Here is a 27,448-nt window from a genome sequence, read left to right on the forward strand (position 1 = left end):
TGACTACAGAGGATCAGAAGATCTCACCTTTACCTGTGTTGTAGCTGCTCTCACATCCAGCTGATCCACTGCAGGGTGATGTAAGAACAAGCAGATTACAGGATCAAACATAAGAGAGATAGTTTCTGGTTAGTTAACAATTCCAGGTAAAATAAGATCTATTTGCAAAAATGATGTTAATGTAAAAAACATGTACAGTATATTTACAATGTTCAGTACTCAACAATATGGTTTGAAGTTGGATTTTTCAAATATGCAAAACAAAAATCATGGAAACGTTCTTTGGTAACTGGAAACTATTAATTTACAACTAATTAGTTGGTTTATGTATTTCATAACACCGTAAACTGTAGGATATCTCTGAGCAGAACGCAAGAGCGAGAGTTTAGCTAATCAGCAGAATCTGCATCTCAACATCTAGACTGCTGCATCATCATCTTCTCACTTACTCTGGACACCGCCGCGCTGAATCAGCTGTTCCACAGACATACAAGTAGCATAGCTTCTTCTCTGCAGACTGTGTGAATTCAGGAATTACAATCGGCTTTTACTGGCTGCTTTTAGAAAAGGCCACAGGTTTATTCACCTGCTGCGTATTTCCCCTGTCAAACTCAGGTATTACAAACTGTCTCACATTCATCTGTTCCTTCTCTGTAGCATCATTGGATGTGTAGTTGTACCAGTGGTTGTTAGTAGTGCGTAGTAATAATTATTATAATTTTTATTAAGTATAAAGTGCCTTTGATTTCTGTAACTTACTTTCAGTCACTTTACCTAATTGGTTCCTTTGCAAACTTAATTTGTGTGTTATAGACGCTCTGGACTCCTCACCAAGAGCAATGGTTTATTCGTGCTGTTATGCTGACTCTGAAATTATATCCCAGGACAAATGTTTAAAACCATTTTGATAATTCTTATCGCTCACAACAAACAAAATGCTGTCGTTACTATTGAACAAGTGCGCATGGATGTAATATAATACATGTATTATAATAATACACTTTGTTGTGTTGTGAGTATTTGCAGCGCATGTGTTGTCAAATTGATAATTTGCTTGTGTTTTGTCCGTTCGCATGTGTTTTCTTAAGTTGCAGTGGACAAGAAAGTTGCGGACGACAAAGCATTTGTTTTGGTCTGAGATGCTGGTGGTCTAGTGTGACATCTAGTGACAGTAATGATTGTTTACAGAACCTTTAAGGTGGAAGAAAACTGACACCATCTTGGGAGAGGTTTTAAATGACTGTGGCCAGAGGAGAACCACCTCATCATCCCATGCAGTTACAAAATGTCCTTACCTCTCACAGGTCTTTCATAGAGGCTTTCATTAATTGTTCATTTCCTTTTAGATGTAGATGTTGCAGAATGTCTTAAGTCACCACAACAGTAGAAAATGGTGTGTAAGCATGTGAAAGTTGGAGAGTAAATGGACAGTTTTGGTGGTGGTTGAGTGAGAACGGTGTCATGATGCACTGTTTATGTTGACTGCCTCCAGTCATACTCCACCCATCCACCACAGGAATTCAGACTTTCTCCCTGTTCCTCATTGTTTTCTCTTACCTTTTGTAACAGGTGTGATTACTGTATTGACCCCAGGTTCACTTGTTGCTGCTCTGATGTCGTCCCCATCAGGTTCATCCACTAAACAAAACTAAAAAAACATTTGTTTCAATGTAATGTAATGTTTTTTTTTACTTTAATCAGATTAGACCATTGTAAGAACTTTTTTTCCAAAGTGAGAGGTCACCAACTAAGTAGCAGATAGATAAACATACATGCTAAAACAGTTATAGAAGATCAAATTCAAGCCAGGACCACATGAAAGAATCAGGAAATTAAACTCCTCTGTATAAGCACTGCAAACTGTTCTTATATCACACCAGCTGGCGTATGAATACAAAAAGTAGTGACAAATAATTTGTAGACTGCATATTCTGTCAAATCAGAATGTGCAGTTTAACACAACCCTAATCTTGCACACAGTTGTACACAGTTTTTCATTTCATAGCATCCCTTATAACACCACCTGACATTACATATCTTTATTTATCTCAGTGGCAGAGAGACAGGCCTTTATTAGAGACAGTAATACAGGAAAAAGTAAGTGAACCGTTTGGAATTAACCTACTTTCTGTAAAAATTTGTCTCCAAATATGATCAGATCTTCATGTAAGTTACAATAATGAACAAACACAATCGATTTGAACGAAAGCTAATTGGAGTCGGGAGTTATCACACCTGTCAGACAGTGAAACCAGTTTGGAGGTGTGGCTAGTTTGACATTTTGAGTTTGCACAGGAAACATCTGCTGATGTGAACCATGCCTCACAAAAAAGAGATCTAAGAAGACTTATGGTCAAGACTTGTTGATTTGCATAAAGCTGAAAGGGTGAGAAAAATGATTTCAAAGAATGATAAGCTACCATCAACAAAACTCAACACTTTCCCCAGTCACTTTTCCCTTTGTATGAAGGACTTAATGTGAAAAATATCGGGCAGTGTTATGTTTTGGTGATGGTACTTTACAGATTGAACAGAATTACATCAAAGAGGAAACAACTGAAATTAATGAAAATATTTCTGTTAGAGAAAATCAGATCGAATATTGATGCTTTGCGAGAGAAATAACTAAAGGTCATCTGAAAGTCAGCTGAACACATTAAGGCCTAAGGCAATCAACTCTCAAACATATAAGAAAAATTTCGACATCAGGCAGACACAAAAGTCCTCCAATCCATACGAACATGTCGTTTGTTCCAACCCTCAAATACGACCCAGAGGAGTGTATCTTAAAATAGCGCCCCTATGGCGGCTTATAATAAGCTTCTGCACAATCGACCTACCTGCTCACTCCTCACAGAACAGTCGTCCTCCTATGAGAATGGAATAAATATAAATAAAACACCTGGGAGTTTTGTTGATATTTTACCATTTTGTTGGTACACTTGTTAGAGGATATGGACTGATGATGAATAGTGTTAAGTCAGTACTTACAGTTCCTTGGAAACATGGAAGGCAGTTAGTGAAACACTTCTTCATACCATTGTTGCTGCGTCTAGGATGGCGTTTGAGCGTTTCACCACATCCTGGTGCATTTGAGCGTTTGAACACATCCTGGTGCATGGAACACAGACTTAATATCATGGTGGATAAATGCTTTATACACAAAATAAATCTGCAATACATTTTGTCTGGCAAAAATCCCATCTTGAAATGTTATGAGATATTAAGATATTACTAATTACTAGACAAATTCAAATGTAGATATCAGAAACTGAGTTTATGACTAGTCAGAACCTGTTTGGTCGACTACCAACCATCATGATTCATGAAGGTGTGGGTCTGGTTTAACCTGCATGCTACTTAATCATTTTAACTCTGAAAATTTAGATGGGCTAGAATTGTCATGTAATGCAGCTGTCACATCAGTCTGCTGTATATAAATCAACTGCCCAGACTTACTGGAGCATCCCTCTCAAATTAAAGAATTCAAAACAAGAATCAATGGTGAAAATACACAGAGAGAAAACACAGAACTACTATAGTTTTCATTATTGATTTGTCAGATATTTAGCCTGTTAGGGCTCAACACCAGATGTCATTTTAAGAACATTTTTCACTTCATTATACTTTAAGAATTAAATCATTTAATTAAAAATGTTCATATTGTTGACTAGAACTATCATAGATTGTTAATTCACTCACAGGTTACATCAAGATGTTTCTGTCAAGAGGATATTTTTAAGATGTTTTCCAGTCTGTTAAGCCTCTTTATTGAGTTAGGATCTTAGACCTCTAAAGAATAGAGTTAGAGATCAGATATTGTCTAAACTCTCTTCATCATGTGACAAATGTAGTTTACAAGACATTCATTTACTTCACAGTTTTTCTCTTTGTCCTGAATTAGTAAACTACTGGTCTTGAATCTTCACTTCAAACATTGAAGTGTTAAACATTTGAAATGTAATAACTTGTTGATATTCAATATTAAGTTCTACGAGCACCATATTAGTTAAATAAACAACTGTTTATGATCCGTTTGTTTATTTTATCATTTAATTGGCTACGACAACAAAAGTAGTTTAGCAACTGTAGTGGTACTGGACTGTTGCTAAGCAACATTTCCCTGACCTGCACAGCGCCACTAGCTAGCTGCTTTATCCACACATTGGTTTGTCTACTGTCTCTGACGTGACCTCAGGAGTGCTCTAAAGTATCCAGGCTTCTTCCCTTCAACCTCTTCTTACGACCAGACATCATTTCATTCAAATGTTATTTCTGGAAATATTTTCATCTTTGCAAAGTTTGTTACAATCTAAGATAGATAACGACCATTAATGTAACACTGATTAATGGTTAAGCAGAGTGATACATGTCAGCACTCATGCAACGCCTCTCGTCCAATCAAATTACTTGGTCGGAAATAACTGTTGTATAATCCTGAATATCTCACCTTTTCTGTGCTTCCAGCTGCATCTACCCCCTGTCCCCAGTCACCTGCTGGGAAATATAGACGGAAAAGTCAGATGGCAAAGGATTAAAAAAAAAAAAAAAATCTTAAAATCTTATGAACTGGAATCAGTGCAGTCCAGTGCAATGAAAAGCTTGTGCTCTGGCAATTATGGAATTTTAAATCACCAGTGATTTTTGTTTGTATCATATCTCATACATCAGGTGTTTATGGCAATTTATCTCAAATGTTTGGGTTTTTTGTTGTTTTTTTTCAAAGAAAAAACAAATTTTTGGCATTTATTTATATATTACACACACACACATACATATATATACATACATACATACATATATATATTCTTTTTATTATTAGTTTAATAATTAATGTATTCATTGTTATTGTGTTGTAGTGTACTTCACTGCTGTATCATGTACTAAGCAGGGGGAGAGGAACGTTTAGCTCTTTTCCGGGATAAGATCCAGTGTCATGGGTTGCCATGGTGGACAATTTATGTTTGAGTTTGGGTTAAAGGTAGGCTGGACCCAAATGCTGACCAAACACAAGGGAGTAGTTGGAAAGAAATGATTTTACTTACAAAAACACAAGGAACATGAACAGCAAGCTGAAGCACGAGGAAACACACAGAACTAGAACAGCAAGCTGAAGCACGAGGAAACACACAGAACTAGAACAGCAAGCTGAAGCACGAGGAAACACACAGAACTAGAACAGCAAGCTGAAGTACAAGGAAACACAGGATTTAAAATAAACAAACAAACTTACACAGACAAATGGGAGCACAGAGACTAAGTAGACACAAGGGAGGCGAGGGTGATTGAACACAGGTGAAACAGATTAGGGCGGGGCAGACAATCAACAAGGAGGGAAACAGGACAAAGACAGGAAGTAAAAACATCAAGAAACACACAAGGAAAATAACTATAAAATAAAACAGGAAATGACCAAACCCCCAACATAAATTGTCCGTAATGGCAACCCATTACATCCAGCTTTATAAGCATGTCTCTCAGGATGTAATGACACTATGATTTGGTATTTAAGATCATTTTAAGCTGTGGAACAGAGTTCATGATATGCTAGTCTGGTTTGATTGGTTTTTTTATAGCAGTGTTTTCTCCAAAACTGCAAAAAGACTTAGTACACAATCAATACACAAGAGCATACAAACTTCAAATAATGATATTACACATAGTCTTTTGTCAGACAGCAAATACTATTATTGCACGCTTTTTTTTTCTTGTTTGTTACTACTATTTCTGCCATATATGTAATATTTATCTGCTGTTATTTTTTGTAGGCTTTGTTCAAAAAACATAGTGAAACCACAATTACTGCCTTGCGGTTATATGCCTCCGCCAACCAGTCAAGTTGCAAGAAATATGGTCACAATAATAATAATGGTCAGAAGAGTTATAATGATAAGATAAAACATTAAAATCTACTTAAAAGGATTTAGTTTAAGTTTTAGTTTAAATTCACTCTTAAAGGCAAACCACACTTCCTATGACATTCAACAATGTGGAGCCACTGTTTTCTTGAACAGATTTAAACCATGCCTCTTGACAGCAGAGACAAGCTAATGTTAGCATGCTAACTCGTTAGGCTCAAACAGTGAACATTATGTTCTGAACATCATCATCATGTTAACACTGTGAACATGTTGTCATGCTGATGTTTAGGTCAAAGCTCTGTTGTACCTGGGTACAGCCTCACAAAGCTGCTGGCATGGCTGAAGGCTCGTTTTCTGTTGTGTCCATGAATTTCAAACTACAATAATTACACAAATTCAAACATCAGTCTGTTTCTCCTCTTAGATCTACTGTCTGGCTGCAGGACAGAGTAAAACAAACATAAATCAAACTAATACAGTTTGCTCTCTACACATTTTTAACATTTTGCTTCTTGTGACTGACCTTCTGCCGCTGAGCTGCAGATCTCCACCAGATCATTCCTGTTGATCCTTCTTAAAATGTCCTTCGTCATCTCCAGAGCTTCATCACGTTTATAGGTCTGCACCATCAGATCCACAGTGTCCAGCCTGTCTGCCTTCTCCAAGTCAGCCCTTCTGAGGGTTTTTCTTCCTTTGAGGATGTCATTCTCCCGCAGGAAGAATTTGAAGCGCTTAAAATCTTCGACTGTCAAATCGTCCACAGCGTCCAAGATAACCTGTCTCGCCATTGTGCTTCCCCTGCAAAAATCAGAGAATATCTTCAACCTCAGGGACAATTAGTTTATTAGTAGTCAATTGGCAGAGAGAATGATACAGTCACTTTAAATTAAGATTCAGAGAAACTGTGTGAAATCACCAGTTCAAACCAGACCTGTTTTATCAAACCTAGCAACAGACTGAGACAGAGTTCATCTACCCTAAAGACCAGAAACCCCAAAGCCACACCTAAGCATGTGCATTACATAAGAATATATTATTCTACTTTATTTGTGTAAGGTGAACATGTAATCTATAAATTCAATGCAATGAGGAGTAAAAAGAGCTGCTTCAATCTAAAGGACAAGGACACCTGCTCCATTTTAACCTGGGACAACTTCCCTGAACAGAGGAGGAGACACAACTGATGCTACTGATGCTTCTTCATCACCACGCCATTCACGCCATTCTGATGATGGTCATGTCTCTTTAACAACTTACATATTTTACTTATATAATTCACACACTGTATTAAGAAAGGTGTGAAGGAGCCACAGATGTTTAAATGTTTGAAACTCAAAACAAAACAGAAGCTTTTTACTTTGGTGAGTAAAGAAAGTGAAGAACAGAACTCTATATAACTAGTAGTAAAACATTTTACACACATACCTCTACAGGACTTCATCAATGACAGAACAGTGACACTGGTCTAAATAATGCAGGATCTTCAGTCTTCATTTTTCACTTCCAGTCAAAACCTAGTAAGAAAATATGAAGGAGGAGATACTTGATTAATGGCATGTTGTTATTAATACTGCAGATTTTATTCCTTGATGTTTCTCAAATACTACATTAGTGCTTATCTCCAACCAAGTCCACTTGCTCACAATTCAAGTTTTAAATACATAAAGTATTTAATATGATATGAGAAGAAAAGTTAATATATGGCTGGACCGCATATGATCAATTTGTGAAATTGAGGAACGTATTGAAAAACTGCCATGGAACCTGAAAACAACTGACATCATTGCATCTTATTTGCATTCAGCCTAGTGTCTGCTGGTTTCAGGCCTTTACCAGTTTGCTTCTCTCTTCTTGCTTCTGTGCTCACATTTAAAGTATTTTAATACAGGCCAATTCCCAATAAAGCTGTTTTCATTTACAAGTTGGAACCGAACAAGTTTGAAATAGTGACTGAAACGTGGCCCAATATGACTACATGTTAACCAGCAGTCAGGACTGAGCCATTTCTAAGATGCTAATTTGCTGCTAAAATCCAGAGTTTAACACCGAGACGTCTCTGACAAAATCACCAAACACATTAGTTCAATACAAGCAGCAACATCAGTGGCTGAAAAATCAAGCTAACACGGAAGTAAGAAAAACTGCACTTCTTCTAACGGCCACTAGAGTCTGGCTCCAAAAGCAAAATGTCCAACTTTACAGCAGAAATAAACATGTTTACAGCCTGGTTCAAAAAACGGTTTTGGTGTCTATAGCTAATCTCCTTCTTCGTGGCACCTGTTTAATATAACTCACCTGTTTACATTAAAATGATGGCGAATTGAGGGCGTGCCGTCTTGATTGACAGGTGAGCGTATGCTAGCTACAAGCCGGTATGCTCGACACGCGCCTCCTCATGACCTATATTTGGATTAGCCGTTAGTTCGGCGGATTCAGGTACCGACAAGATGGCGTCGACGGAACGACCCACAAAACCGCTCTTTTCTTAACCTATAGGTGACGTCACGGAGGCTACGTCCATCTTTATTTGCGGTCTACTTGCAAGCCGCCATGCGAACTGGTAAAACGGATCTGTCACGTGTCATCCCCGCGTGAGAAGCTTCGATCGGTGATTGTGTGTTTTTTAAACTTATTTCTCACTCTCAGATCACTCTTTCATCCCCGGGTGCTGGGCAGGTGCGGTGTTTCTGGTGTAACAGCACCGTGCTGCACAGGTGACAGGTGTGTCTACAGTGTCTGTGATCTGAAACACGTTACAGCAGGAAAAGGGGCGTAAATTAGCGGGTGTTGTGTTTATATCAATACCATCGGAGCAGGGGCCGTTAAATGCCCTCATCTACTGCAGCCTCCATCCGGGTAACAAACTATGTGGGTGGAGCTAATCTCAGGCAAACAGGTTTACAGATCACTGATAATATTATAGTTTAACCTTTCACAATGAATATCCTTGAATCCTTTGATCATTTTTTACTGTTTTTAAACATTTTTTAAAACACCTTATAAATTGTTTTTCATAAATGTATGAATACATTTTTATTTATTTTTTTCGTTTCCATGGTACTCCGTCGATACAACCAGGAGATTGTAAACAGACAAGAGTGCAGCCCAGGGCATACAACCACGCTCGGCCACCCGCTGCTGCCCCCTTGGAGCTTGGGACTTTTTCGGGGTCGTGCCCAAATAAATGTCTTTTAAAACTTGTAACAGGCCATTAGCATATTATCTTTTCAACTGTCACATGCATTCCTCCCCACGGCACACTGTATCAAATACCCTGCTGTAATCAATAAAAAAGAAAACAAAAAACAAGAGGACTTTTCTTTTCAAAACAACACAATTCAACTTTCAGTGGAAAAGATGTGATCAGTGGTAACTTTTTCTAAATACTGCCTGGGTTTCCTTGAAGATATTATCTTACAGCTAAATGAAGCTGGTAAACTGACCTTGTATCAAAGAAACAATCAACATCAAAATTACAGCTTTATGATACACTGAACTCAGTTGGAGGGTGAGCACACACTTAGATAGTAAGGTTTCAAGAGAAAGTCATCGCATGAGTGAACTTGTCTTCATAGCCACAATAATTCCTCTGACGTACAGACCAGTAGCCTCATTTCTTTGTAAGAAAATTCACATGGTTAAATTGTGATGGTTGTTCAGAGGATAAGATAAAGTCTGTTATTTAAAACAAAAAAGCACTGTGCATCTACCTTTACACAGACACACAAAATACAAAAATATTGCATAAGCTCACCTTTATCTTGTGTGTCCTTTGCTTCGCCTGCTAGATCTACCTGGCTCGTTACAAACAAAGTGTGACAACAAAAGGAATACTGAAAGTAACATACCACCAACTCCCTATTTCCTGAAACCTTGTGGGTAGTTACACTTCTTGATTACCTTACATTAGTCATTCAAAAATTCTAATCCACTGTAGCCACTATAATAAATAGTTACTGCAATCATAGGCTATTGTTCCTTTTCATTCTGATTTTGGAACAGAGTTCATTGGGGCACTTCTTGGTTTGGAAGAAGGGAGTGAGTGAGTAAGAACTAAGTAAGAAATGAAGTGAGACTTCATCATTATCAACCTTCTTTTAATTATAATTGACAAATTCTACAAATATAAAGCAAAATTATCCAAATCTTTACCAAATTAATTGCATTTAATACATCAAAACACTTAAACATTCAACCAACGAAAAACCGAACGCAGTCTAACATATTTCGACATAATCTCTCTGTAGCCCCTGATTAAAATGATTGACCGGTTATTAATTGCTGTATTTGATTTATATATTATTATTATTTATAATTTTATTTTATTATTATCATTATTTATTACATGTACTTTTTGTGTTTTACGTCATTTGATTGTTTTTTCTATTTGATTGATATTTATTTTGGTGTATATTTTGTATATATATTTATATATAAAAAAACATTTGCTGCATGGTAGACGCTTTGGAGAGAATACGTACATCAGCGAAGCTCGTGAACGCACCGTTGTAGTTTAATTGAACTACAACTCCCTTGTTTCACTGCTCCGTGGCCGTCAAGTCGGGTAGTGTGTGCTGGATTCGGTTTTAAACGACAGGGGCGAGCGGGAGTGTGTAACTGGACTGGATTGAAGCAGTGTTGTGGTAATAGTGATATTAACTTCTATCGGAAGTAGACTGAGTGCTGCGTTACACTTTCTCTAATGAGGGATTTAAACGGAGGAGCGGAGAGGTCAGGCTAACGGCCGTGTCGGTAGACAACGGTTGACAGTTGACCGACCGGAGAGGCCGAGTAAAGCCATGCTCTGACTCACGTTACCCGTGCTAGCTAGCTGACCTAAGTTGTCACACTTGTATTCCTCTATCCACCGGACTAAGGATGTTGCCTTATGTATCTAGGAACCACGTCGTATGTTACCGAGCCGACAGCTGGCAACAACGACCGTAGCGGCTCCGCGGGCTTAGAAACCGTTATGGTGCTTGTGGGTGTGTTAGCATAACGTTAGAGGCTAATGCTAGCTGCCGGCTGCTGACGAGGGAAAACCCACCACCAGAGGTGATCAAAGTACACAACATCAGTACTTTAGTCAAAGTACAGATCCTCCTGGTCTAATATGACTCCAATATACAAGTGAAAGTTGTTCAGTTAAGTTTTCACTTGAGTTTAAGTACTGGAGTACTTGATTTATAAGATATTGAAATATTCTAAAGTACATTTTCTATATGTCAACAAATTGTATTTTCCACATTTACAGAACCGAATGACTCTGAAACAACCTACTGACTGACTATAGATAGATTGATTGATTGATAGATACTTATAGGGGGTGGGATTAATATATCCAGTAGCTCATTAGATATAATAATGGTTGTTGATAAATAATAAACCGGTAGCATAAAAAGCTTGTACAATATGATACAAAGACTTGAGAAATTGACATAAAAACGTAATTAAATCAGCAAAAGGAGCCATTGTCATTTTCATATTTAATTTGTTCAGGCAGTGCTGAAGTTTGGTCTTGGTAAACACAAACATTTAAAACAAAAGGACATTTTTCCTTTTATTTTTTTAATTTTCAAACATGGACTTAAGATAAGGCTGTGGTGCTCTGGTCAATTTTCTGCCTCATCTTCATCAAACGTAGTCATTGTTGGGACTGACAAACAACCCAAAATAATGAGTACTTCATAGAAATGTAGTGGAGTACATAAGTACCGTATTTGTCTTTAAAGTGTAGTGGAGTAAAAGTCGGAAGTTTCTGAAAATAAAAAAACTCAAGTAAAGTACAGACACGGCGACTGTTCTCTCGTGTCGAAGGAGCATGAAAAGTTGTTTTTTAGTTGAGAATGAATGAATGACTTTCATAAAACACTGTCACAACATCGCAGCTAAAACTCTGGGATTTGTCCCTCAAATCTTCACAGCCTGCGAGTGCATTTTCATAAAGAAAATCTGAGCTGCACTGATATATTGTACACCAGAATATTTTAGGGTGGATTTTTCCCCTCAGTGAAAATGACACTTTCTGTCTAGTGTACAGGAGGATCTAAGCTTCTCAGAAGTTAAAGCCAGAATGTTCATACATAACTGTATGTTTTGGGGTCTAAATTACTTCTGTTAAGTGTTCAGTGTTTTGGTTCTGAATTGGTAATAAGTGTTACCTGCGGGCCAGAGAAAACCAGCTCTATCCCTGGGAAGAAGTGAACCAGGAGGTGGTTCAGGATTATTACAGCAGAGTAAGTAGTAAACAATGTGTTTGTCCCTCAGGTGTCCAGATGGCGACAGATATTGTTGCGCAGTTGGCCGACTCTCTGGCCCAGACAGGAGTAGAGGAAGGAGAGCTGAGCTACAAAGGCCAGGGGAGAAAGCTGAATGATGCCCAGTCAGGTGAGTGTCATCTGTCACTGAGCCGGTGAGGCTTGATTGCTAAAACACACTAAAGTCTTGGTTTGGATTATTTTCCCTTTCATGGCCTAACTGTGTATAAAATTACTGTCACACTTCAATCTCCCTTCTCTATTTATCAATTTATAATCCTGTTCCCCCCCCTCTCCAGTGGAGGAGATGGTGAAGGAGATCCAGGACTTTGAGGGTTTAAAGGCTCTGAGGTTGGAGGGCAACACTGTCGGTGTGGAGGCAGCACAGGCCATCGCCAAGGCCCTAGAGACTAAGAGCGAGTTCAAGGTTTGAAATGTTTGCTCTCTGTTTTTACTGGACAAATATGAACATAGTTAATATGAGAATATTAAATTAACCAAAGTGATGTCAACAAATTCACAGAACAACCACTGTAATGGAATAAATTAAATGTTGTGTCTTTACCGACATTGACACTGTGTAATTTTAACTCTGTCTTTCAGCGCTGTTATTGGAGTGACATGTTCACAGGTCGCCTACGCTCTGAGATCCCACCTGCCCTGGTAATGCACTTGTTCCACTACATTACTGTCCATGTCAAAACAAGGTTAGGCTTCCAGTCCGAAGCCGGTGAAATATTGCACATCTCCTAAGTAAACACATCGCAAGAGACCGACTAAAACACGATGAATGATTTTATTTACACACGCCCAAAACATTGTTGTTGGGCTGCAGCCTCTCTCTCTCTCTCTCTCTCTCTCTCTCTCTCTCTCTCTCTCTCTCTCTCTCTCTCTCTCTCTCTCTCTCTCACTCTCTCTTTCACACACACACACACTCTCACACACACACACACATGGTAGACAGCACAGAGGCGGCGGTTGAGACCAGTGAGGAGTTAACTTTTTAAACATGTAGAAAAGCTTTTCAACTTCTCCATCCACCGCGGTTTGTTTTACCCGAGTGCAGCACGCTAACGTTAAGCTAATAGTGAACTGTAATGTTAGGAAATATTTCTATGTGTAGACTGCAGCGTAAACTTATAACTACAGCGTGAGACAGCCATTTATCATGCCATTTTATTCTTTCTCTCCTTGTGCTGTAGAATTCACTGGGTGATGCTCTGATGCTGGCAGGCGCCAGGCTGACCGTTTTAGACCTCAGTGACAACGCCTTCGGACCAGACGGGGTGAAGGGCATCGAGAACTTGCTCAGGAGCACCGCCTGCTACACACTGCAGGAGCTGCGGCTCAACAACTGTGGCATGGGCATCGGAGGGGGGAAGGTAAGTCACAAGAGCGTCTTTTGTCATGATTGCAAGGAAAAATTAGCTTCAGGAATAAAGACAGAAACACAGAGTTAACAACTTCACAAATCTTCGTAGGTCCTGTTGAATGTTATTGTATATCCATTGATGCTTGGATGAATGTGATCAGAGCTGAACACATCTGTTTATGGACTCCTCAGATCTTGGCTGCCTCGTTGATCCAGTGTCATAAAAAATCCAGTGCAGAGAGCACCCCCCTCAGCCTGAGGGTGTTTGTTGCAGGGAGGAACCGACTGGAGAACGATGGAGCCACTGCCCTCGCTCAAGCTTTCCAGGTACAGGTCAAACTACTTCCTGAACTTTGACCACTTTACGTAGACTGACGGAGCAACCTGGGAAAACACAGTAAAGTCTATTTCTGATGCAGAATACCACATTGCCACACTACAGTTTTATTCCATCAGAACAGTTGTTGAACTTTGAATCAGTGTGTGAGATTTTACTACTGCTTGCCTTCCTGGTGCACTTTGAATAATTAATTTCAATAATGATCAATGAAATAATGAACTCAGACTAGTTTATATCTATGCTGCTCATATGCTATGTGGCTGTGCAGGTAAAATAATCTCATGACCACACTTTGTGTTCCCAGTTGATGGGCAGCCTGGAGGAGGTTCACATGCCCCAGAATGGCATCAATCACCCTGGTGTGACAGCCCTGGCCACAGCCATGCAGCACAACACAGGACTCCGCATCCTCAACCTCAACGACAACACCTTCACTGAGAGGGGCGCGATCGCCATGGCTCAGGTACAGAAACATCTGAGAATTAGTATCATCACTGCAGGTGAAGCAAGGTAATAAAAAAAACCTGGTACTGCAGAAAGTAGAAAGTAAATGAGAGTATAAGATATATGTGTAGAATTCTCTCTCTAAAGATTGATAGGTTAATGATCAGGAAATTCACAGTGAGAAGCAGGATGAGCATCACTTGGAGCTGTCATTGATTAAGGCTTCAGCAGGATATTAAGTTTTAAAATCCATCACTGCCGCCTGTGAAAGAACAGACAGCACTCTTCTTCCCTCATATTGTTCCATCAGCAGCTAAAATATCCTGCGAGCATTGTGGATCTTTTCATGAAGGTCCTGTTATAGATGACTGAAGTGATTTCTTATGTCTGAATAACATAAAGCCATCACTTTAAAGGGACGGTTCAGGTGTTGTTGACGTGGGGGTTGTGTGAGGTTAGTCATATAAAGTCGGTACATCAGACGAGGAGCACTGTCAGACCAGCAGAGTGATGTGTTGCTGTGGGCGGGGCCACCAGAGAAAACCTGTTTTAGACACTTTTGAAAACACCCACCTCACCAGTCCAGTATTCGTTTAAATGAAGCTTCATGAAGAATATTTTTAGAGGTTTATCTTCCTGTGAAAACAGCACTTTCCTTTGGCACTACATTTTTCTCAACCGTTGAACTACCGTACTCCTGCGCATAAGCGCACAACAACAAACTGTATAACACCACAGCTGCAGGTCAGCTGAGTGAATCAGGAAGCGACCTAATACACTGCTGTGACCCCTCTCATATTGTGTGTAGTTATTTGAGCCATTGATTATGTAAATAGATATGAGTGGAGCGCAAAGAGTGACAAATATGGCATTAAAATGTTCTGGCATGAGATCAAGAGATGAGATTTTAGCCTTCTTTTAAAAATCATCATTTTAGAGTTTGGTATCGGTGAAGCTGCAGCAAATAATGTCTGTGTCCTTCACAGGCTCTGAAACACCTCCGCAGCATCCAGGTGATAAACTTCGGAGACTGTCTGGTGCGGCCAGCAGGAGCCAAAGCTATAGCGGAAACTGTATCAGAGGGACTCCCAATCCTCAAGGTGAGCAAGTCCCCTACTTCACTACTGGACCTGATCAGACCTGAGCTGTCACCGCCTGTCACCCCTAGTTTGAACCTGTAGGCTTTGATAATTACTATACTTAATTTATTCTGAAAGAGCTTTATTTCCGTATCCTGTTCTTAGTTTTTCTTCCTTTCAGAGTGAATATTTTGTTGTTTAACAGGAACTCAATCTGTCATTCGGCGAGATCACAGAGGACGCTGCTCTGGCTGTGGCACAAGCAGTAAAGGACAAAGACCAGCTGGAAAAACTGGACCTGAATGGTACAAACCTGCAAAGAGCTCACTTTGCTCTTTACACATCTAATACATCTATCATCAAATCATCTGTTTATAGAAAGATTTAGAATATTTCTTTTTCAGTAAAAATACAGAGACGTGGAGACGTTATTTATAGATATTTGCCCTCCTGACTTCACTGTTTAAAATGATCTCTTTTGTTTCCAGGTAACTCTCTAGGAGATGATGGCTGCAAAGCTCTGAAAGACGCCATGGAAGGCATGAACATGGCCGAGCTTCTAGGATCACTCAGGTAATCATGTTGTACTTTTTTAGCTCCTGTGATGTATTTAATGAAGTCTATCCTTTCTCTTCACTTCTCTGTCTCGTTGTGGGTTTGCTTCTTGCTCTGGGTGAGAAGCAGGAGAGTTAGCTAGTCTATGACACAGACGTTAACAAATCTAATGGAGTAGACAATCTGCGTCCTGTTTACACTGTTCACACGCAAGCTAAAACGCTCATCTGGACAGAGACGGTTTTCATTTTAAAAACGCTGTTTTAAAATCAGTGTGGTCAGTGTCTGCAGCATCTCGTCCGCTCCAGACGCCATCTTCCCTACAGTGACTTCATCAAATGTGATAATCAAAACATGCATCTCATCCCAGAACAAAATCCTCACTAACTGTGTTTTTCAGTGATGACGAGGGTGAACCAGAGGATGACGACGAGGACGAGGACGAAGATGAAGAGGAGGATGACGACGAGGATGTGGATGAGGAGGAAATAGAGGAGGAAGAGGAAGAAGAGGAGGAAGTGGAAAGCAATGGCAACAAGGTCAGATAAATGTGTCATTATAACTTGACCAGTCATAATAGACAAAAGAAAATTACTTTGACATACATGAGATTCAAATTCCACCTATTACATTCTGTTTTATTGCTGTTAGCTGCAATGAATGGCTGTTAACCATAATGAATAAATTCTTAAACACAAGCATATGTCACTATATCATTAGTGCTGACATGTCCACATCTTATTGCACAACACCAGTTAGAATCCAATAGTTGTGGTTTAGTTGACTTTGTTTTTGCTGCTCTTCCCCTTTTAGTTGTCCACCCCGGCATCAGCACCGCGGCCACCAGATGTCTCCTCCTTCCTCAGCTTTCCGTCCCCTGACAAACTGCTCAAGCTGGGGGCAAAGAGAGCTCTGCTGATCGAGCAGCAGGTAAACACAGGGATGATTCCACAAATACAACCACACCAGCTTAACTTCTCACCCACATCAAGCTGTTTACGAGAGGCCCCGAAAAGCTAAACGAAACATCTCGGGTTACAGTTGAGGACATTTAGCTCAGATGTTACAGTAAAATGTTTCCTGTGTGAATATGTGATTTAAACAAACTGGTTTCTCTGTGTCCAGGTGGATGTAACAGATGCTTCAAAAACAGCTGAAGCCTTCCTCAAGATTGCATCAGTGTACAAGGAGGAGAATAATGATATTAAGAACGCAGTGTTGGACAGTATCGGTGAGACACTTTGACCGTACTCACTGTAAAGTGCTTGCATCTTCATTTGTGCCTTTCCGTGTCCTTTAATTACTGTGTGATGTTTTTCAACCTGTTTCATCAGACGATTTCTCAGAATGAGTTTGAAAAACCCCCAGAAATGATTGAAGTACGTGTTAGAAAAATGTACTTACTTTCTTAAGAATATTGAGACTCTCCGGTTTTTAAAGATAATCTGTAGCATGAGCCAGCAACTGGTTAGCTTAGCTTAGCACAAAGACTGGAAACGGGGAAGCAGCTAGCCTGTCGAAAAAACTTCCTAAAATGTCGAACTATTCCTTTAACTGTCCATAGACAGTTTTCCTCTTTCTCCCTGTTTCCTTTCACTCTCCACTTGACCAAAAGGGAAACATTTTTAGTGGCTGAAGAACTGCATTATGGTCTATTATTAAAGCTTGACCTCTCTGCCATAAACACATGCTGAGAAATGCAGGTCCCATTGTTTTACACAGTATATTTTAAAAGGTGGTTGGTGGATTTTTATTTTTGAATGCCTCAGTGTAGCCATTAAGAGTTCATGCATTTCCTTTATTATATTTATTAAGATCTTTTTTTCACCCCTCACAGATGCTCTTCTGAAGAAAGCTTTCACCACTCCTTCCTTCCAAGGCTACAGCTTTGTATCATCCTTGTTAGTGCTGCTTGGACTTATCAAGGTATGTTTAATTTGCACCTGAATCTCTCACTTTTCGTCATCACTCTTTTCATTTTTCGTTGCTTCTTAACACTACCGTCTCTCCCATCTGCGCCTCCTTCGTCCTCCTGTCCACCGTCCATCCTTGTGTCCCGTCCTCCCGGCTGCCCAGAGCGAGGACAAGGTGAAGCCTGTGCTCGTCGTTCCCGGCCACCTCCACGCGTTGGAGCACGTCGTTCGACAGGACTACTTCCCCAAAGAGAGCGTGGCTGTGCTGGAGGCCTTCATGTCCCGGTAAGGACGTGACAGAATGAGCCAATCACCAGGCGGCGTGCAGGTACAAAATACCAGTATTACCATCCCATCTTCAGGATTTAAGCACAATGTTTTTGCACTCAGGGCCCTTAGTGACGCTGGGGGACACACTCTGGTGATTGCTTATGTTTGTGGTGGAATGAGTTTATTAACTTCTTGTTATTTGAATGTTTTGATGATTCAGCGCTTCAAATGGACAAATATTGAAGTTTAAAGGCTAATTTCCTCTTGAAGTTATAAGTTGTGTCTGAAATCACTCACTCATTCACTGCTCGCTGCTCAGTATCCAGGGAGTTCTGTGTAGAGGTTTATATAGGGAGCTCATCGGTAAAATAAAACACTTTCGGACACGTCGTTTTCTTCTGTCTTTCAGCTCGAGCACAATGCATGATGGTATATATTGCTTGGTTAGTGACCATAGGTTGCGCACTACTTTTCACAATGCATTGTGGGATACTATGAGTCCACTATATAGGGTATAACAATTCTCACTATACATTATGACAGCACTGCAAAATGGAAGTTCACGGTAGTGAGTGATTTCGGACACAGCCATAATATTTAAGCTTTCAGTCCTGGTTGATTTAGCAACACCCGTTGTAACCGTGGGAACAGTGTTTGTGGTTTAATACCACATGTCCCAGAGATCTGGGGGCAGCAAACACTCAGCAGCTACTTTGCCACAAAAACAACAGATGAGGAAATGTTTACGGTGCAGCCAAACAAACTTGCGTTGTTTCAATAGAGAAGTTGGTCAGTAACTGGGGTTTTTCTGAGGCCAGTGAAATGAGGTAGTTCACCTTCCTGCAGAGTGGAGGTCTTCATCGCAGCTCTTCATCTCACTGTGGCTGTTCCTCCTCCTTCCGTTACTCCCTGCAATATTCAAAACTGATCGACTGTCAAAAAACCTGTGGCTACACAGACAATACTTGTTGGTACATACATGCATCAGCTCGTTGTTGGTTTTGGCGTTTAGTGGGATTCATTGACAGAGAGGAAAATACCAGAAGACCCTCTAAACTCTAAGTGTGTTTATTATCCACAGAAACAACAAGGCCATGGAGTCATGTGGCAATGCCAAAAGAGGCCTCCAATCCACACTGCAGAGAGTCCAATCTGAGAGCTGAAGACTGTGGACACACACACACACACACACACACACACACACACACACACACACTGAACTTTGACTGATCACTGCTGGACCTTAGGAAACCAGAACAGGAGCAGCACTCCACTCAGGCGCACTTCCCTGTGTCACCACAGACCTTCAGCACCACCTCCCTTTCTGGACTCTGGACTGGACTTGAATGCTTTGTGTTTTGAAGTGGACTATCCTCTTATGGCGTGGACTAATTGAAGTACTAATTGAACCACAGGACAGCACTGACACCTGTGTCTTCAAGCTCTTTGTATCATGGTGAATAAGAAAGGCCTCGCTCCCCACATGACCTAAGATCTGTCTCCTGGTCAGTGACTGAGGCACAGATCACACTCTGAGCGTAAACTAAAGTTCTCACCAGGACTGAACATCAGCTGTTGTACATTTTCTATTTCATATCTACCTTTACTATTCTTTTTCTTTTCTTTTTTTTTTTTATCAAATGTTTATTAAATTCCCCAAAATATGGTCAGACAACAGTTTTATTAAATAAGTGTTGAGTGCTAAATATGATCAAAATAAGGCTGTAAAGTATAATAAATCAAAAGGGAGTGAATAGGTTTAAATGTATTTTCTGCCTTTAATGAGGCACAAGGTGCAAAGTTTTTGCATTTGTGTTTAAAAAATAAAGCTGTTTTGAGTGTTGAGCTGATTTGCATATTATTAACTGCATTTATTCAATTTTAATTTTCAATTACAAAAATAAAGACAAGCTTTGAAGAGGTTATTGTTGGGATTCAGTGAAGTAAACTGACCCATAGAACAAATGCAAATAAATGCAATACAGTTACTTGACACCCTCCCGCCCCCCCGCCCCCCCATCATCCTCTAACTGGACAGAAAATGTAAAGCCAAGGTGTTAATTTGCAGTGAGGGGGCTCGGGGATCAGGGGTCACTGCAGAAGAATTTACCAAAGCCTTGTTTGTTAGTCTGCTGGAGCCCAGACTGTAAGAGCCGGACACACTCGCAGTGAAACAGATAACTGAAGCCTGAACCTGCAGATTCACATTTAATCCATCTTTAATTCATGTTACCGACCAAGCTGCGACAGTGAGACGTCCTGCTGAGGGTGAGCTGCTTTTTGGTTTTTCACTTTATCTTTCTTGAAAACCTGATGATTTGTGGTTGTAGACACTGAGTAGTAAATACAGTATTTGACAACCAGCATTACTATGTTTTCATATGGATGTATATATTTTAAATGATTTTGTAGAAAGACAAAACAATATTCTGTGTTGCAAGGGAAAAAATTCAAGAAAATACATTTTAAAAGTTGTAAATAATAGTAAGTAGTAATTTGAAGAGATAGGTGCCCTTTTATTTTTTAAAGGGTTGTTGCACCGAGCTTGTGAGCGGTTTTCACTTTGGCTTTTCAGTATCATACATCTAACACATGTTTTACCGGCACAGATGTCTTTATTCTCTGCTCCGGTTTTCCTGCTGATTTTGGCGCTAAGTTCACGTGCTGAAGCGGGAAAATGTCCGAGGGTGTGCAGCTGTGACGACGCCAAACTCACGGTCACCTGCGTCGGCAAGAACCTGACGGCGGTTCCTCCGACTGTAGATGAGGTGAGGAAATCAAATGTGAAGCGTAGTGCCTCCTTTTTTACTTCACACAGCTGTTGGAGGAAGGAAACTTGAATGAAAGCTGTTTCTTTATTGATCCAAAAGGAAGTTGGTAGATCACTTTAATAACCGCCTGCTCACAGATTACAGTGAAACTGGACCTGAGGAATAACAACCTGCAGGTGCTGCCCAGGGGAGCGTTTGTGCTCACGCCCTACCTCACCCACCTCAACCTGCAGCGCTGCAACATCGTCAAGGTGAAGGAGGGCGCTTTCCGGACCCTGGGCCGCGTGGTCTCCCTAAACCTGGCCTACAATAACATTGACATCCTTTACCAGGTGAGAGGAGAAGGCGAAACCGCAACACTGAAAAGACTCGGTTGATATTTTGGTCAGAAAACTGCACCCTCCGAGGTCGAAGGGCATTTTCTCCATTTCTCCATTATTTCTTAAATGCACCTTTTAGAGGATTCTTTCATGTCACATAATGACCAAGTGTTTCATATCACAATTCTCAGAACAATCTCAGCTCTTTTTATAACGAGGCCCGTTTTTTTGTCGTAGAAAGAGATGATTCGGCCCAAATGCTGAAAAATTGAAACCTGGTTTTTGAAATTCTTCAAATCTCTTGTGAAAACAAACCTTTACTGATGTGGATGAATTGTTTTGGTGCTTGAAAAAGGTTCATCAACGTCTATAGGTTCATAAAAACATGTGAGTAAAATAGTAGATAAATGCTGAAAATGAAAATTTGAAACTATGGGACCATATTTCGCTGCTGTATGATTCTGATATTAATAGAAACATCCATCAACCTCTTATTCCCTCGCTGTCTCCACACCTCTGACCTCTGACCTGACTGATGCAGGAGTCCTTTGACGGCCTCTCCTCCCTGAAGGAGCTGCATCTGGACCATAACCGTGTGGAGGAGATCCAGCCTGGAGCCTTCACGCAGCTCGGCTTCCTCAACATGCTCGCCCTCACCCACAACCAGCTGGTCTACATCCCCAACATGGCGTTCCAGGTACTCGCACGTGGTGGTTATAGACCTTTTTCAATCATCACAAACACAGACAGCGATACAAATACTGCTGCATGTGCGCACGGCTTCGTGGTTGATCGATATGTGGTCTCACCTCCTCCTCCAGGGCCTGCACAACATCAAGTGGCTTCGTCTAAGCCACAACTCCCTGAACAACTTGGCCCCTGAGGCGTTCGCTGGCCTGTTCACCCTCAGCCGCCTCAGCCTGGACCACAACGAGCTGCAGTTCTTCCCCACTCAGACCATGACCAGGTCTGGAAACTCTGAAGGAATATTATGTGCATTATACACGTGACTTTAATAGCTCATGACTTTTAGCAGCGTCACTATAGGAACAAAAGCCACAGTGTTTTGCTATGGGCCAAAGACTCTACTGTATTAGTACAGTAGTAAGAGACCAGTAAGAGAACCCACTCTTTGTTTACAACACCTATTGCATGTCTGAGAAGAGAGATCCCTCCCTGTTTTCTCCGTCTTTATCAAGTTGTTCTTGCGGATCTTTATCTCATCAAACCGGAGGACGTTGCATGTTGTACAGATAGTAAAGCCCTCTTAGGCAAATATGTGATTTCAGAGTATGTAAAGAAAACTGACTTTAATAATCAGTACGATACCATTTTTATAAGTGAAAATTATATTGTCATTAACGGCCGGATGAAAACACTATGGGGCAAAAAACGACCAGCTCAATTTCCCGCTTTGCCCAGTTGTTCATATGAAAACACACAATCTTATATTATTTTAGTTTGTTTTGTTCTAAGTTTCCAGTTTTCAGTCTGAGTTTGTGTGGTTCAGGTTTTTACTTTAATCTCTTCTCCCTTTAAAGACTCAGTGAAGTCACGCGCCTGGACATGAGCCACAACCCCATGACCTACCTCGGGGAGGAGTCCGTCTCCATGCCCAAGCTTACACGCCTCTACCTGGACCACATGTCCCTTCAGGACCTGTCAGACCACGCTTTGTCCCGCGCCCCCCTCCTCTCCCACTTGGACCTCAGCCACAATCAGCTTCGTTACCTGGAGCCCCTCTCAGGCCCCAAGGAGCTGGACAGCCTCAATCTGACAGGTACGACGGTTTTCACTTCATCCGAACATGAAAGACTGAGGACGATGGACACGCCGTATGTCATTTTTAATACATCCTGATCATCTTGCATCTTCTTAAAGGCAACCCCATCTACTGTAATTGCTACATGCGGCCCCTGAGAGGGTGGGCGAGCGCCGGGGGTGTGAAGCTGCTGGGAGCCTGTGTCGGACCTCCTCACCTCTCAGAGGAGCCGCTGCAGGCGGTGGCTCCTCTGGATCTGCGCTGCCGCGGCAGGGGCGAGATGCTGAAGGACGAGCTCGAGGAGGACAATGACAGCACAGGAAGTCCCCCCCCCACAGCCAAGCCCAAGCAGAGAGTCAAGTGTCCAGTTAACTGTGACTGTGATGTGAGTGTTTTCTCTCTTTCTTTTTTCTGGGTCAGATTTTGTGCGCTGTGTTAAGGAACTGTTGTTTAAAGGGACAGTTCAGGTGTTGTGTCGTGGGGTTGTGTGAGGTCAGTCATATACAGTCGGTTCATTACCTGCAGTAGATTCTGATCAGCTCGCTCCCAGGTAGGAGATCAGACCAGGAGCACCGTCACACCAGCAGAGTGACGTGTTGCTGTGGGCGGGGCCACCAGAGAAAAGGTGTTTTAAACACCTTTAAAAACAAAACAATCCAACATCTGTTTAAATGAAGCTTCATGTAGAATATTTTCAGAGTCGTATCTTCCTGTGAAAACAGCACTGTCCTTTGGTACTCTATTTTTTCAGCCGCTGAACAACCGTATTCCTACGCACCCATACAGAGCGCACTGTAGCTGAGCGAATCAGAAAGCGGCGTAATACAGTACATCTCTGTAGGTGCACTTGTATGTAGGAATACAGACTGAGTTTAAAGTCATATTTTTAGATTAAGTTACTAATAACTGGAGTGTCAATATTGTTAGATACCAAAGGAACGGAGAAAAAAGTTTCAGACACCTTGTCTTGATAATAGATGTAAAAACATATCTGTAGACTAGTTGCCATATTTATCATCACGGTGGAAAGTAACTTAGTAGATTTATTCAAGTACTTTTGAACTATGTTTTAATGTTCTTTTCCATTTTATGCTACTAGGAAATATGCACTTTTCCTCCATTACATTTATCTGAAGGTTTATTGTGACTTTTTAGATCAAGATTTTTCCAACAAAACATATAATTAACTTATAAAAGATATTTTATAAATTGAATTGATTAAAAAACCCAACAGTGTAAAACAGTTCAGATCAGTTCTGCATTTTAATGCATCAATAATAGTCAAATAATACTGTATTTAAGGGGCTATTCTGTCACTCAGTGTTTGTGTAATTACCCTCACGGCCAGAAGGGGGAGACAAACGTCCCCCACTGCAGGTTTCAGTATGAGTGAATACTTTCTGATAATACTTATGCAATTTTACAAAGAAATATTTCAATGCAGGACTTTTACTTGTAATGGAGGATTCCTACAGTGTGGTATTTTCTGCTTTTACCTAAAGCAGCTGTAGTCAATGTTTTTATATGAACTAAGTCTTTGTGAATGAAGTCGCTCGTAATGATGAAGCCACAGAAAACTGTCACCAAGTAGCATTTAGCAGCTAAAGAGATATTTTCCAAAAACAGCTAAAAAGACAGTGTTGAACTTACATTCATCGCTGTCGGACCATCAGAAATATGTTGCTGTAGAGGTGTGTCCTTGGTCCGGTGCTGTTTACATCATACATAGATTACATAATTGTTCCTAATCTATACATCAGTGTCTACTTCCTTCTACTGCCCCCAGCTCTTTTTTCTTCACCTCCACCAGTGTCACTAACCATCCTGCCATTAAAATGTCACTGAGCCTTACACATACTTAGGAATTAGACCGGCTCTTAAGATTTATATTCAACAATTGATTCAAAAATGAAAACATCAAATATCTCATGTTGAATGAATCAACAAACTCTCTTCAAATTAGAGTCTTTCATTTCCTTTGGAGATTTTAAGTTATATTTTCTTATGTGTTTTCTTTTCTGATTCTTGAAAGTGCTTTTCTTAGTTCCCTGTTTCTTAGTTCCTTATATTGTGTTTCTGTTTTGCTGATTGTGTCCTTCTAATTGTTTTTAGTTCTCGTGTCTCTCTTGGAAAATATGTCTTAATCTGAGTGAGACTGCGTGATTACATAAAGACTAAACTAAAAATTAAATCAGAATTCAAATGAATGCTAACATTACATGCTAATAAGATCGCTAGATTAACTGAAAATGTGGTAATATGTCAGTTTTGTTCATAACAACTTGCTGCTATAATATGTTGTTATAATATTCCATTGTGATTTGACCCTCCCCAGATTGAAGCCCAGCATGCCACATGTGAGGGTCAGGGTCACACCAAAGTCCCACGAGGCTTCCCCACCAAGACGCAGCTGCTGGACCTCCGCAGCAACCACTTCCACTACCTTCCTGCCAACGGCTTCCCAGGCAGCGGTCAGGTCGTCTCCCTTCACCTGGAGCTCTGCAAAATCCACGAAATCGAAGGAGGCGCCTTTCGGGGGATGAAAAACTTGGTTTATCTGTATCTTTCTGACAATGACCTCACAGTCTTGGATCCTGGAGCCTTTGCAGGAGCCCCCGAGCTCACCTACCTTCACCTGGAGGGGAACCGGCTGGCACAGTTCCCTGGATCAGGTCAGTGGTTGGTCAAATCCAGTCTGGCTGTGAGTGAATTAAAGTTGCAGGAATTTATATTCTGTCTCTCTGTGTCTCTCCGGTAGCTTTGGGAGTCTTACCAAGTCTGTTTGTGCTACACCTGGAACGAAATGCCATCTCCAAACTAGAGCCCGCTGGTTTGCTGTCCTCAGTAACCCCTAAACTAAGGGAACTTTATTTGACCAATAACACCATTACTGCTATTGCCAAGGGTGCTCTGGACTCAGCGTTCCTAGGTACGCTTCACCTGGATGCAAATCAGCTGACAGAGGTGCCGACCCACGCTCTGTCCGAGGCCAATAATCTGGAGGAACTCAACCTATCTCACAACTCAATTCGCTGGGTGGGACCGAACGCATTCCAGCCTGTGTCCCGATGTCTGAAGAGGCTTTACATGGATGCGATGGGCATGGAGAAGGTATGAGAGACCACAGCAGCACTTCCTAAGTGTCCTTTGTTTATGTTTTCTCTTGCATTGTTCCACCAGCCAACTCCTGCCTCCATTTCTGAATACACTTTCTTAACTTCTCTCTGTTTGTTTGTTTTTTTAAATTATGTTGTTATTACTGGGAAGAGTATTTGATGTAATCATAACCTGTACAACCTACACTGAGACCAAAATTTCACCATTGTCCAGATGTCGAGGGACGCTCTGGCGGGGCTGGGCCCGGGGCTGAGGGCTCTGACTGTGAGAGGAAACCAGCTGGAGGAACTTCCTGAGCTGAGCCCACTCACAGGCCTGGAGGTGGTCGACCTGCAGGACAACCCTCTGCTGTGTGACTGTGCTCTGCTGCCCCTACGCAGGTCAGTGCACATGCCACTGGAATTAGCTTTTTGCAAATCATTTGGCGTTTAAGTGTAAGTAAGTATTTCTAAAATTACAACAGTGGCAACACATTTAATCTCTGTAAACTGCAGAGGACTGCAGCTGCTGGGAGAGTTGCTACAGGGACCAAGGAGGCAACTAGATTAATTGCTATTCAAATTTACACCATTCACAGGGATTGTTTGACGGTCTGTCTCCCTCTGTCTCTTTGTATCTGTGCCTCAGGTGGATGGAGAATGTGAGTTTGGAGGTGATTGCCACCTGTGGTCACCCACCGGAGCTCAGGGGTCAAAAGGTCACTGACGTCCAGGTCTTCACGTCGTGCCCACAAAGTGGCTCTCCTCCAGGTCAGGAAGCTGTTGTGGACCTCAGACCTCCAAAACTGAAGAAACCCAAACCCAGCCTCTCGAAAGCCCCAGGAGTCAAAGCGAGGCCTGCAAAGCCCAAAGCTAAACAACCCAAACCAACCAAGAACCGGCCTCAGAGGAAACCTGTGGTACCAAAAGTGGCAAAGAACAAGAAGACACTGTAATAAGTGAATATAACAAATTGAACTTAACCTGTTTCCAGCTTTTTTGCAGTTAGCCTGATCATGCTGATGAGTTTGTTATTGTAGCTAAGTGTGAAGACACTTTTTTGTTTTTATTTACAGCTATTTTCAGATTGCAAAGATGTGTGGAATTTACATGCACTCTTTGCTATCTGTGTCTAATAAACACAACAAAGCAAAAACAAAGGGGAAAGAAAAGAAAGAAGCAACCTGGTCAACATACTCCCATTGAACATTTATTTCAAACTGTCAACTGTCTCAAAAAACTACAATAAATGTTGTATAAAAAAATAAATGTGTATTCACTAATATACATGCTAGTATACAGCGGTCAAACCAGTAATGGTGATTTATGGTAATTCTTGTGTTTTATGTCCAACTGAGTGCTACAGTGAAATAAAATATATTCACTGCCAGTCACAACTATATAATCTG

General features: G+C 40.9%; 2 protein-coding genes across 5 annotated transcripts in view; both read left to right on the forward strand.

The window, feature by feature from the left end:
- The window catches only part of rangap1a (RAN GTPase activating protein 1a), a 29,848-nt gene extending 9,912 nt beyond the window's left edge, over positions 1-19,936 (forward strand). The window contains exons 1-16 of one of the 4 annotated variants that reach the window (XM_056402132.1): positions 10,396-10,504; positions 12,129-12,248; positions 12,418-12,545; positions 12,722-12,781; positions 13,321-13,500; positions 13,683-13,817; positions 14,135-14,293; positions 15,261-15,374; positions 15,559-15,658; positions 15,842-15,926; positions 16,309-16,447; positions 16,722-16,838; positions 17,034-17,139; positions 17,746-17,834; positions 17,985-18,149; positions 19,173-19,936. In XM_056402132.1, coding sequence (XP_056258107.1) covers positions 12,137-12,248; positions 12,418-12,545; positions 12,722-12,781; positions 13,321-13,500; positions 13,683-13,817; positions 14,135-14,293; positions 15,261-15,374; positions 15,559-15,658; positions 15,842-15,926; positions 16,309-16,447; positions 16,722-16,838; positions 17,034-17,139; positions 17,746-17,834; positions 17,985-18,110 — 1,650 coding nt within the window. In that variant the 5' untranslated portion in view covers positions 10,396-10,504; positions 12,129-12,136 and the 3' untranslated portion in view covers positions 18,111-18,149; positions 19,173-19,936. Of the gene's footprint in view, positions 1-10,395; positions 10,505-10,576; positions 10,917-12,128; positions 12,249-12,417; positions 12,546-12,721; positions 12,782-13,320; positions 13,501-13,682; positions 13,818-14,134; positions 14,294-15,260; positions 15,375-15,558; positions 15,659-15,841; positions 15,927-16,308; positions 16,448-16,721; positions 16,839-17,033; positions 17,140-17,745; positions 17,835-17,984; positions 18,150-19,172 lie in introns of those variants that run through there. The other 3 variants (XM_056402129.1, XM_056402131.1, XM_056402130.1) reach the window with 3 other exon arrangements.
- Positions 19,937-20,700: 764 nt separating this feature from the next.
- Positions 20,701-27,308, forward strand: chadla (chondroadherin-like a). The gene is made up of 10 exons (XM_056400802.1): positions 20,701-20,859; positions 21,000-21,194; positions 21,724-21,879; positions 22,004-22,149; positions 22,724-22,962; positions 23,064-23,329; positions 25,280-25,616; positions 25,703-26,055; positions 26,275-26,441; positions 26,689-27,308. The coding sequence occupies exons 1-10, from the start codon at positions 20,701-20,703 to the stop codon at positions 26,993-26,995; spliced, it is 2,325 nt and encodes a 774-aa protein (XP_056256777.1). The 3' UTR covers positions 26,996-27,308.
- The last annotated feature ends 140 nt before the right edge of the window (positions 27,309-27,448 follow it).

The sequence above is a fragment of the Seriola aureovittata genome, chromosome 17, assembly GCF_021018895.1.
Source record: "Seriola aureovittata isolate HTS-2021-v1 ecotype China chromosome 17, ASM2101889v1, whole genome shotgun sequence".
In the NCBI taxonomy this organism is placed as follows: domain Eukaryota; kingdom Metazoa; phylum Chordata; class Actinopteri; order Carangiformes; family Carangidae; genus Seriola; species Seriola aureovittata.

Bases quoted from the DNA above. Each gene is read 5' to 3' on its own strand.
- chadla (XM_056400802.1), top strand. From the start codon at position 20,701: ATGTCTTTATTCTCTGCTCCGGTTTTCCTGCTGATTTTGGCGCTAAGT. The intron at 22,150-22,723 runs GTCTGGAAACTC...CTCCCTTTAAAG, and splicing joins CCCACTCAGACCATGACCAG to ACTCAGTGAAGTCACGCGCC. The intron at 25,617-25,702 runs GTCAGTGGTTGG...TCTCTCCGGTAG, and splicing joins GGCACAGTTCCCTGGATCAG to CTTTGGGAGTCTTACCAAGT.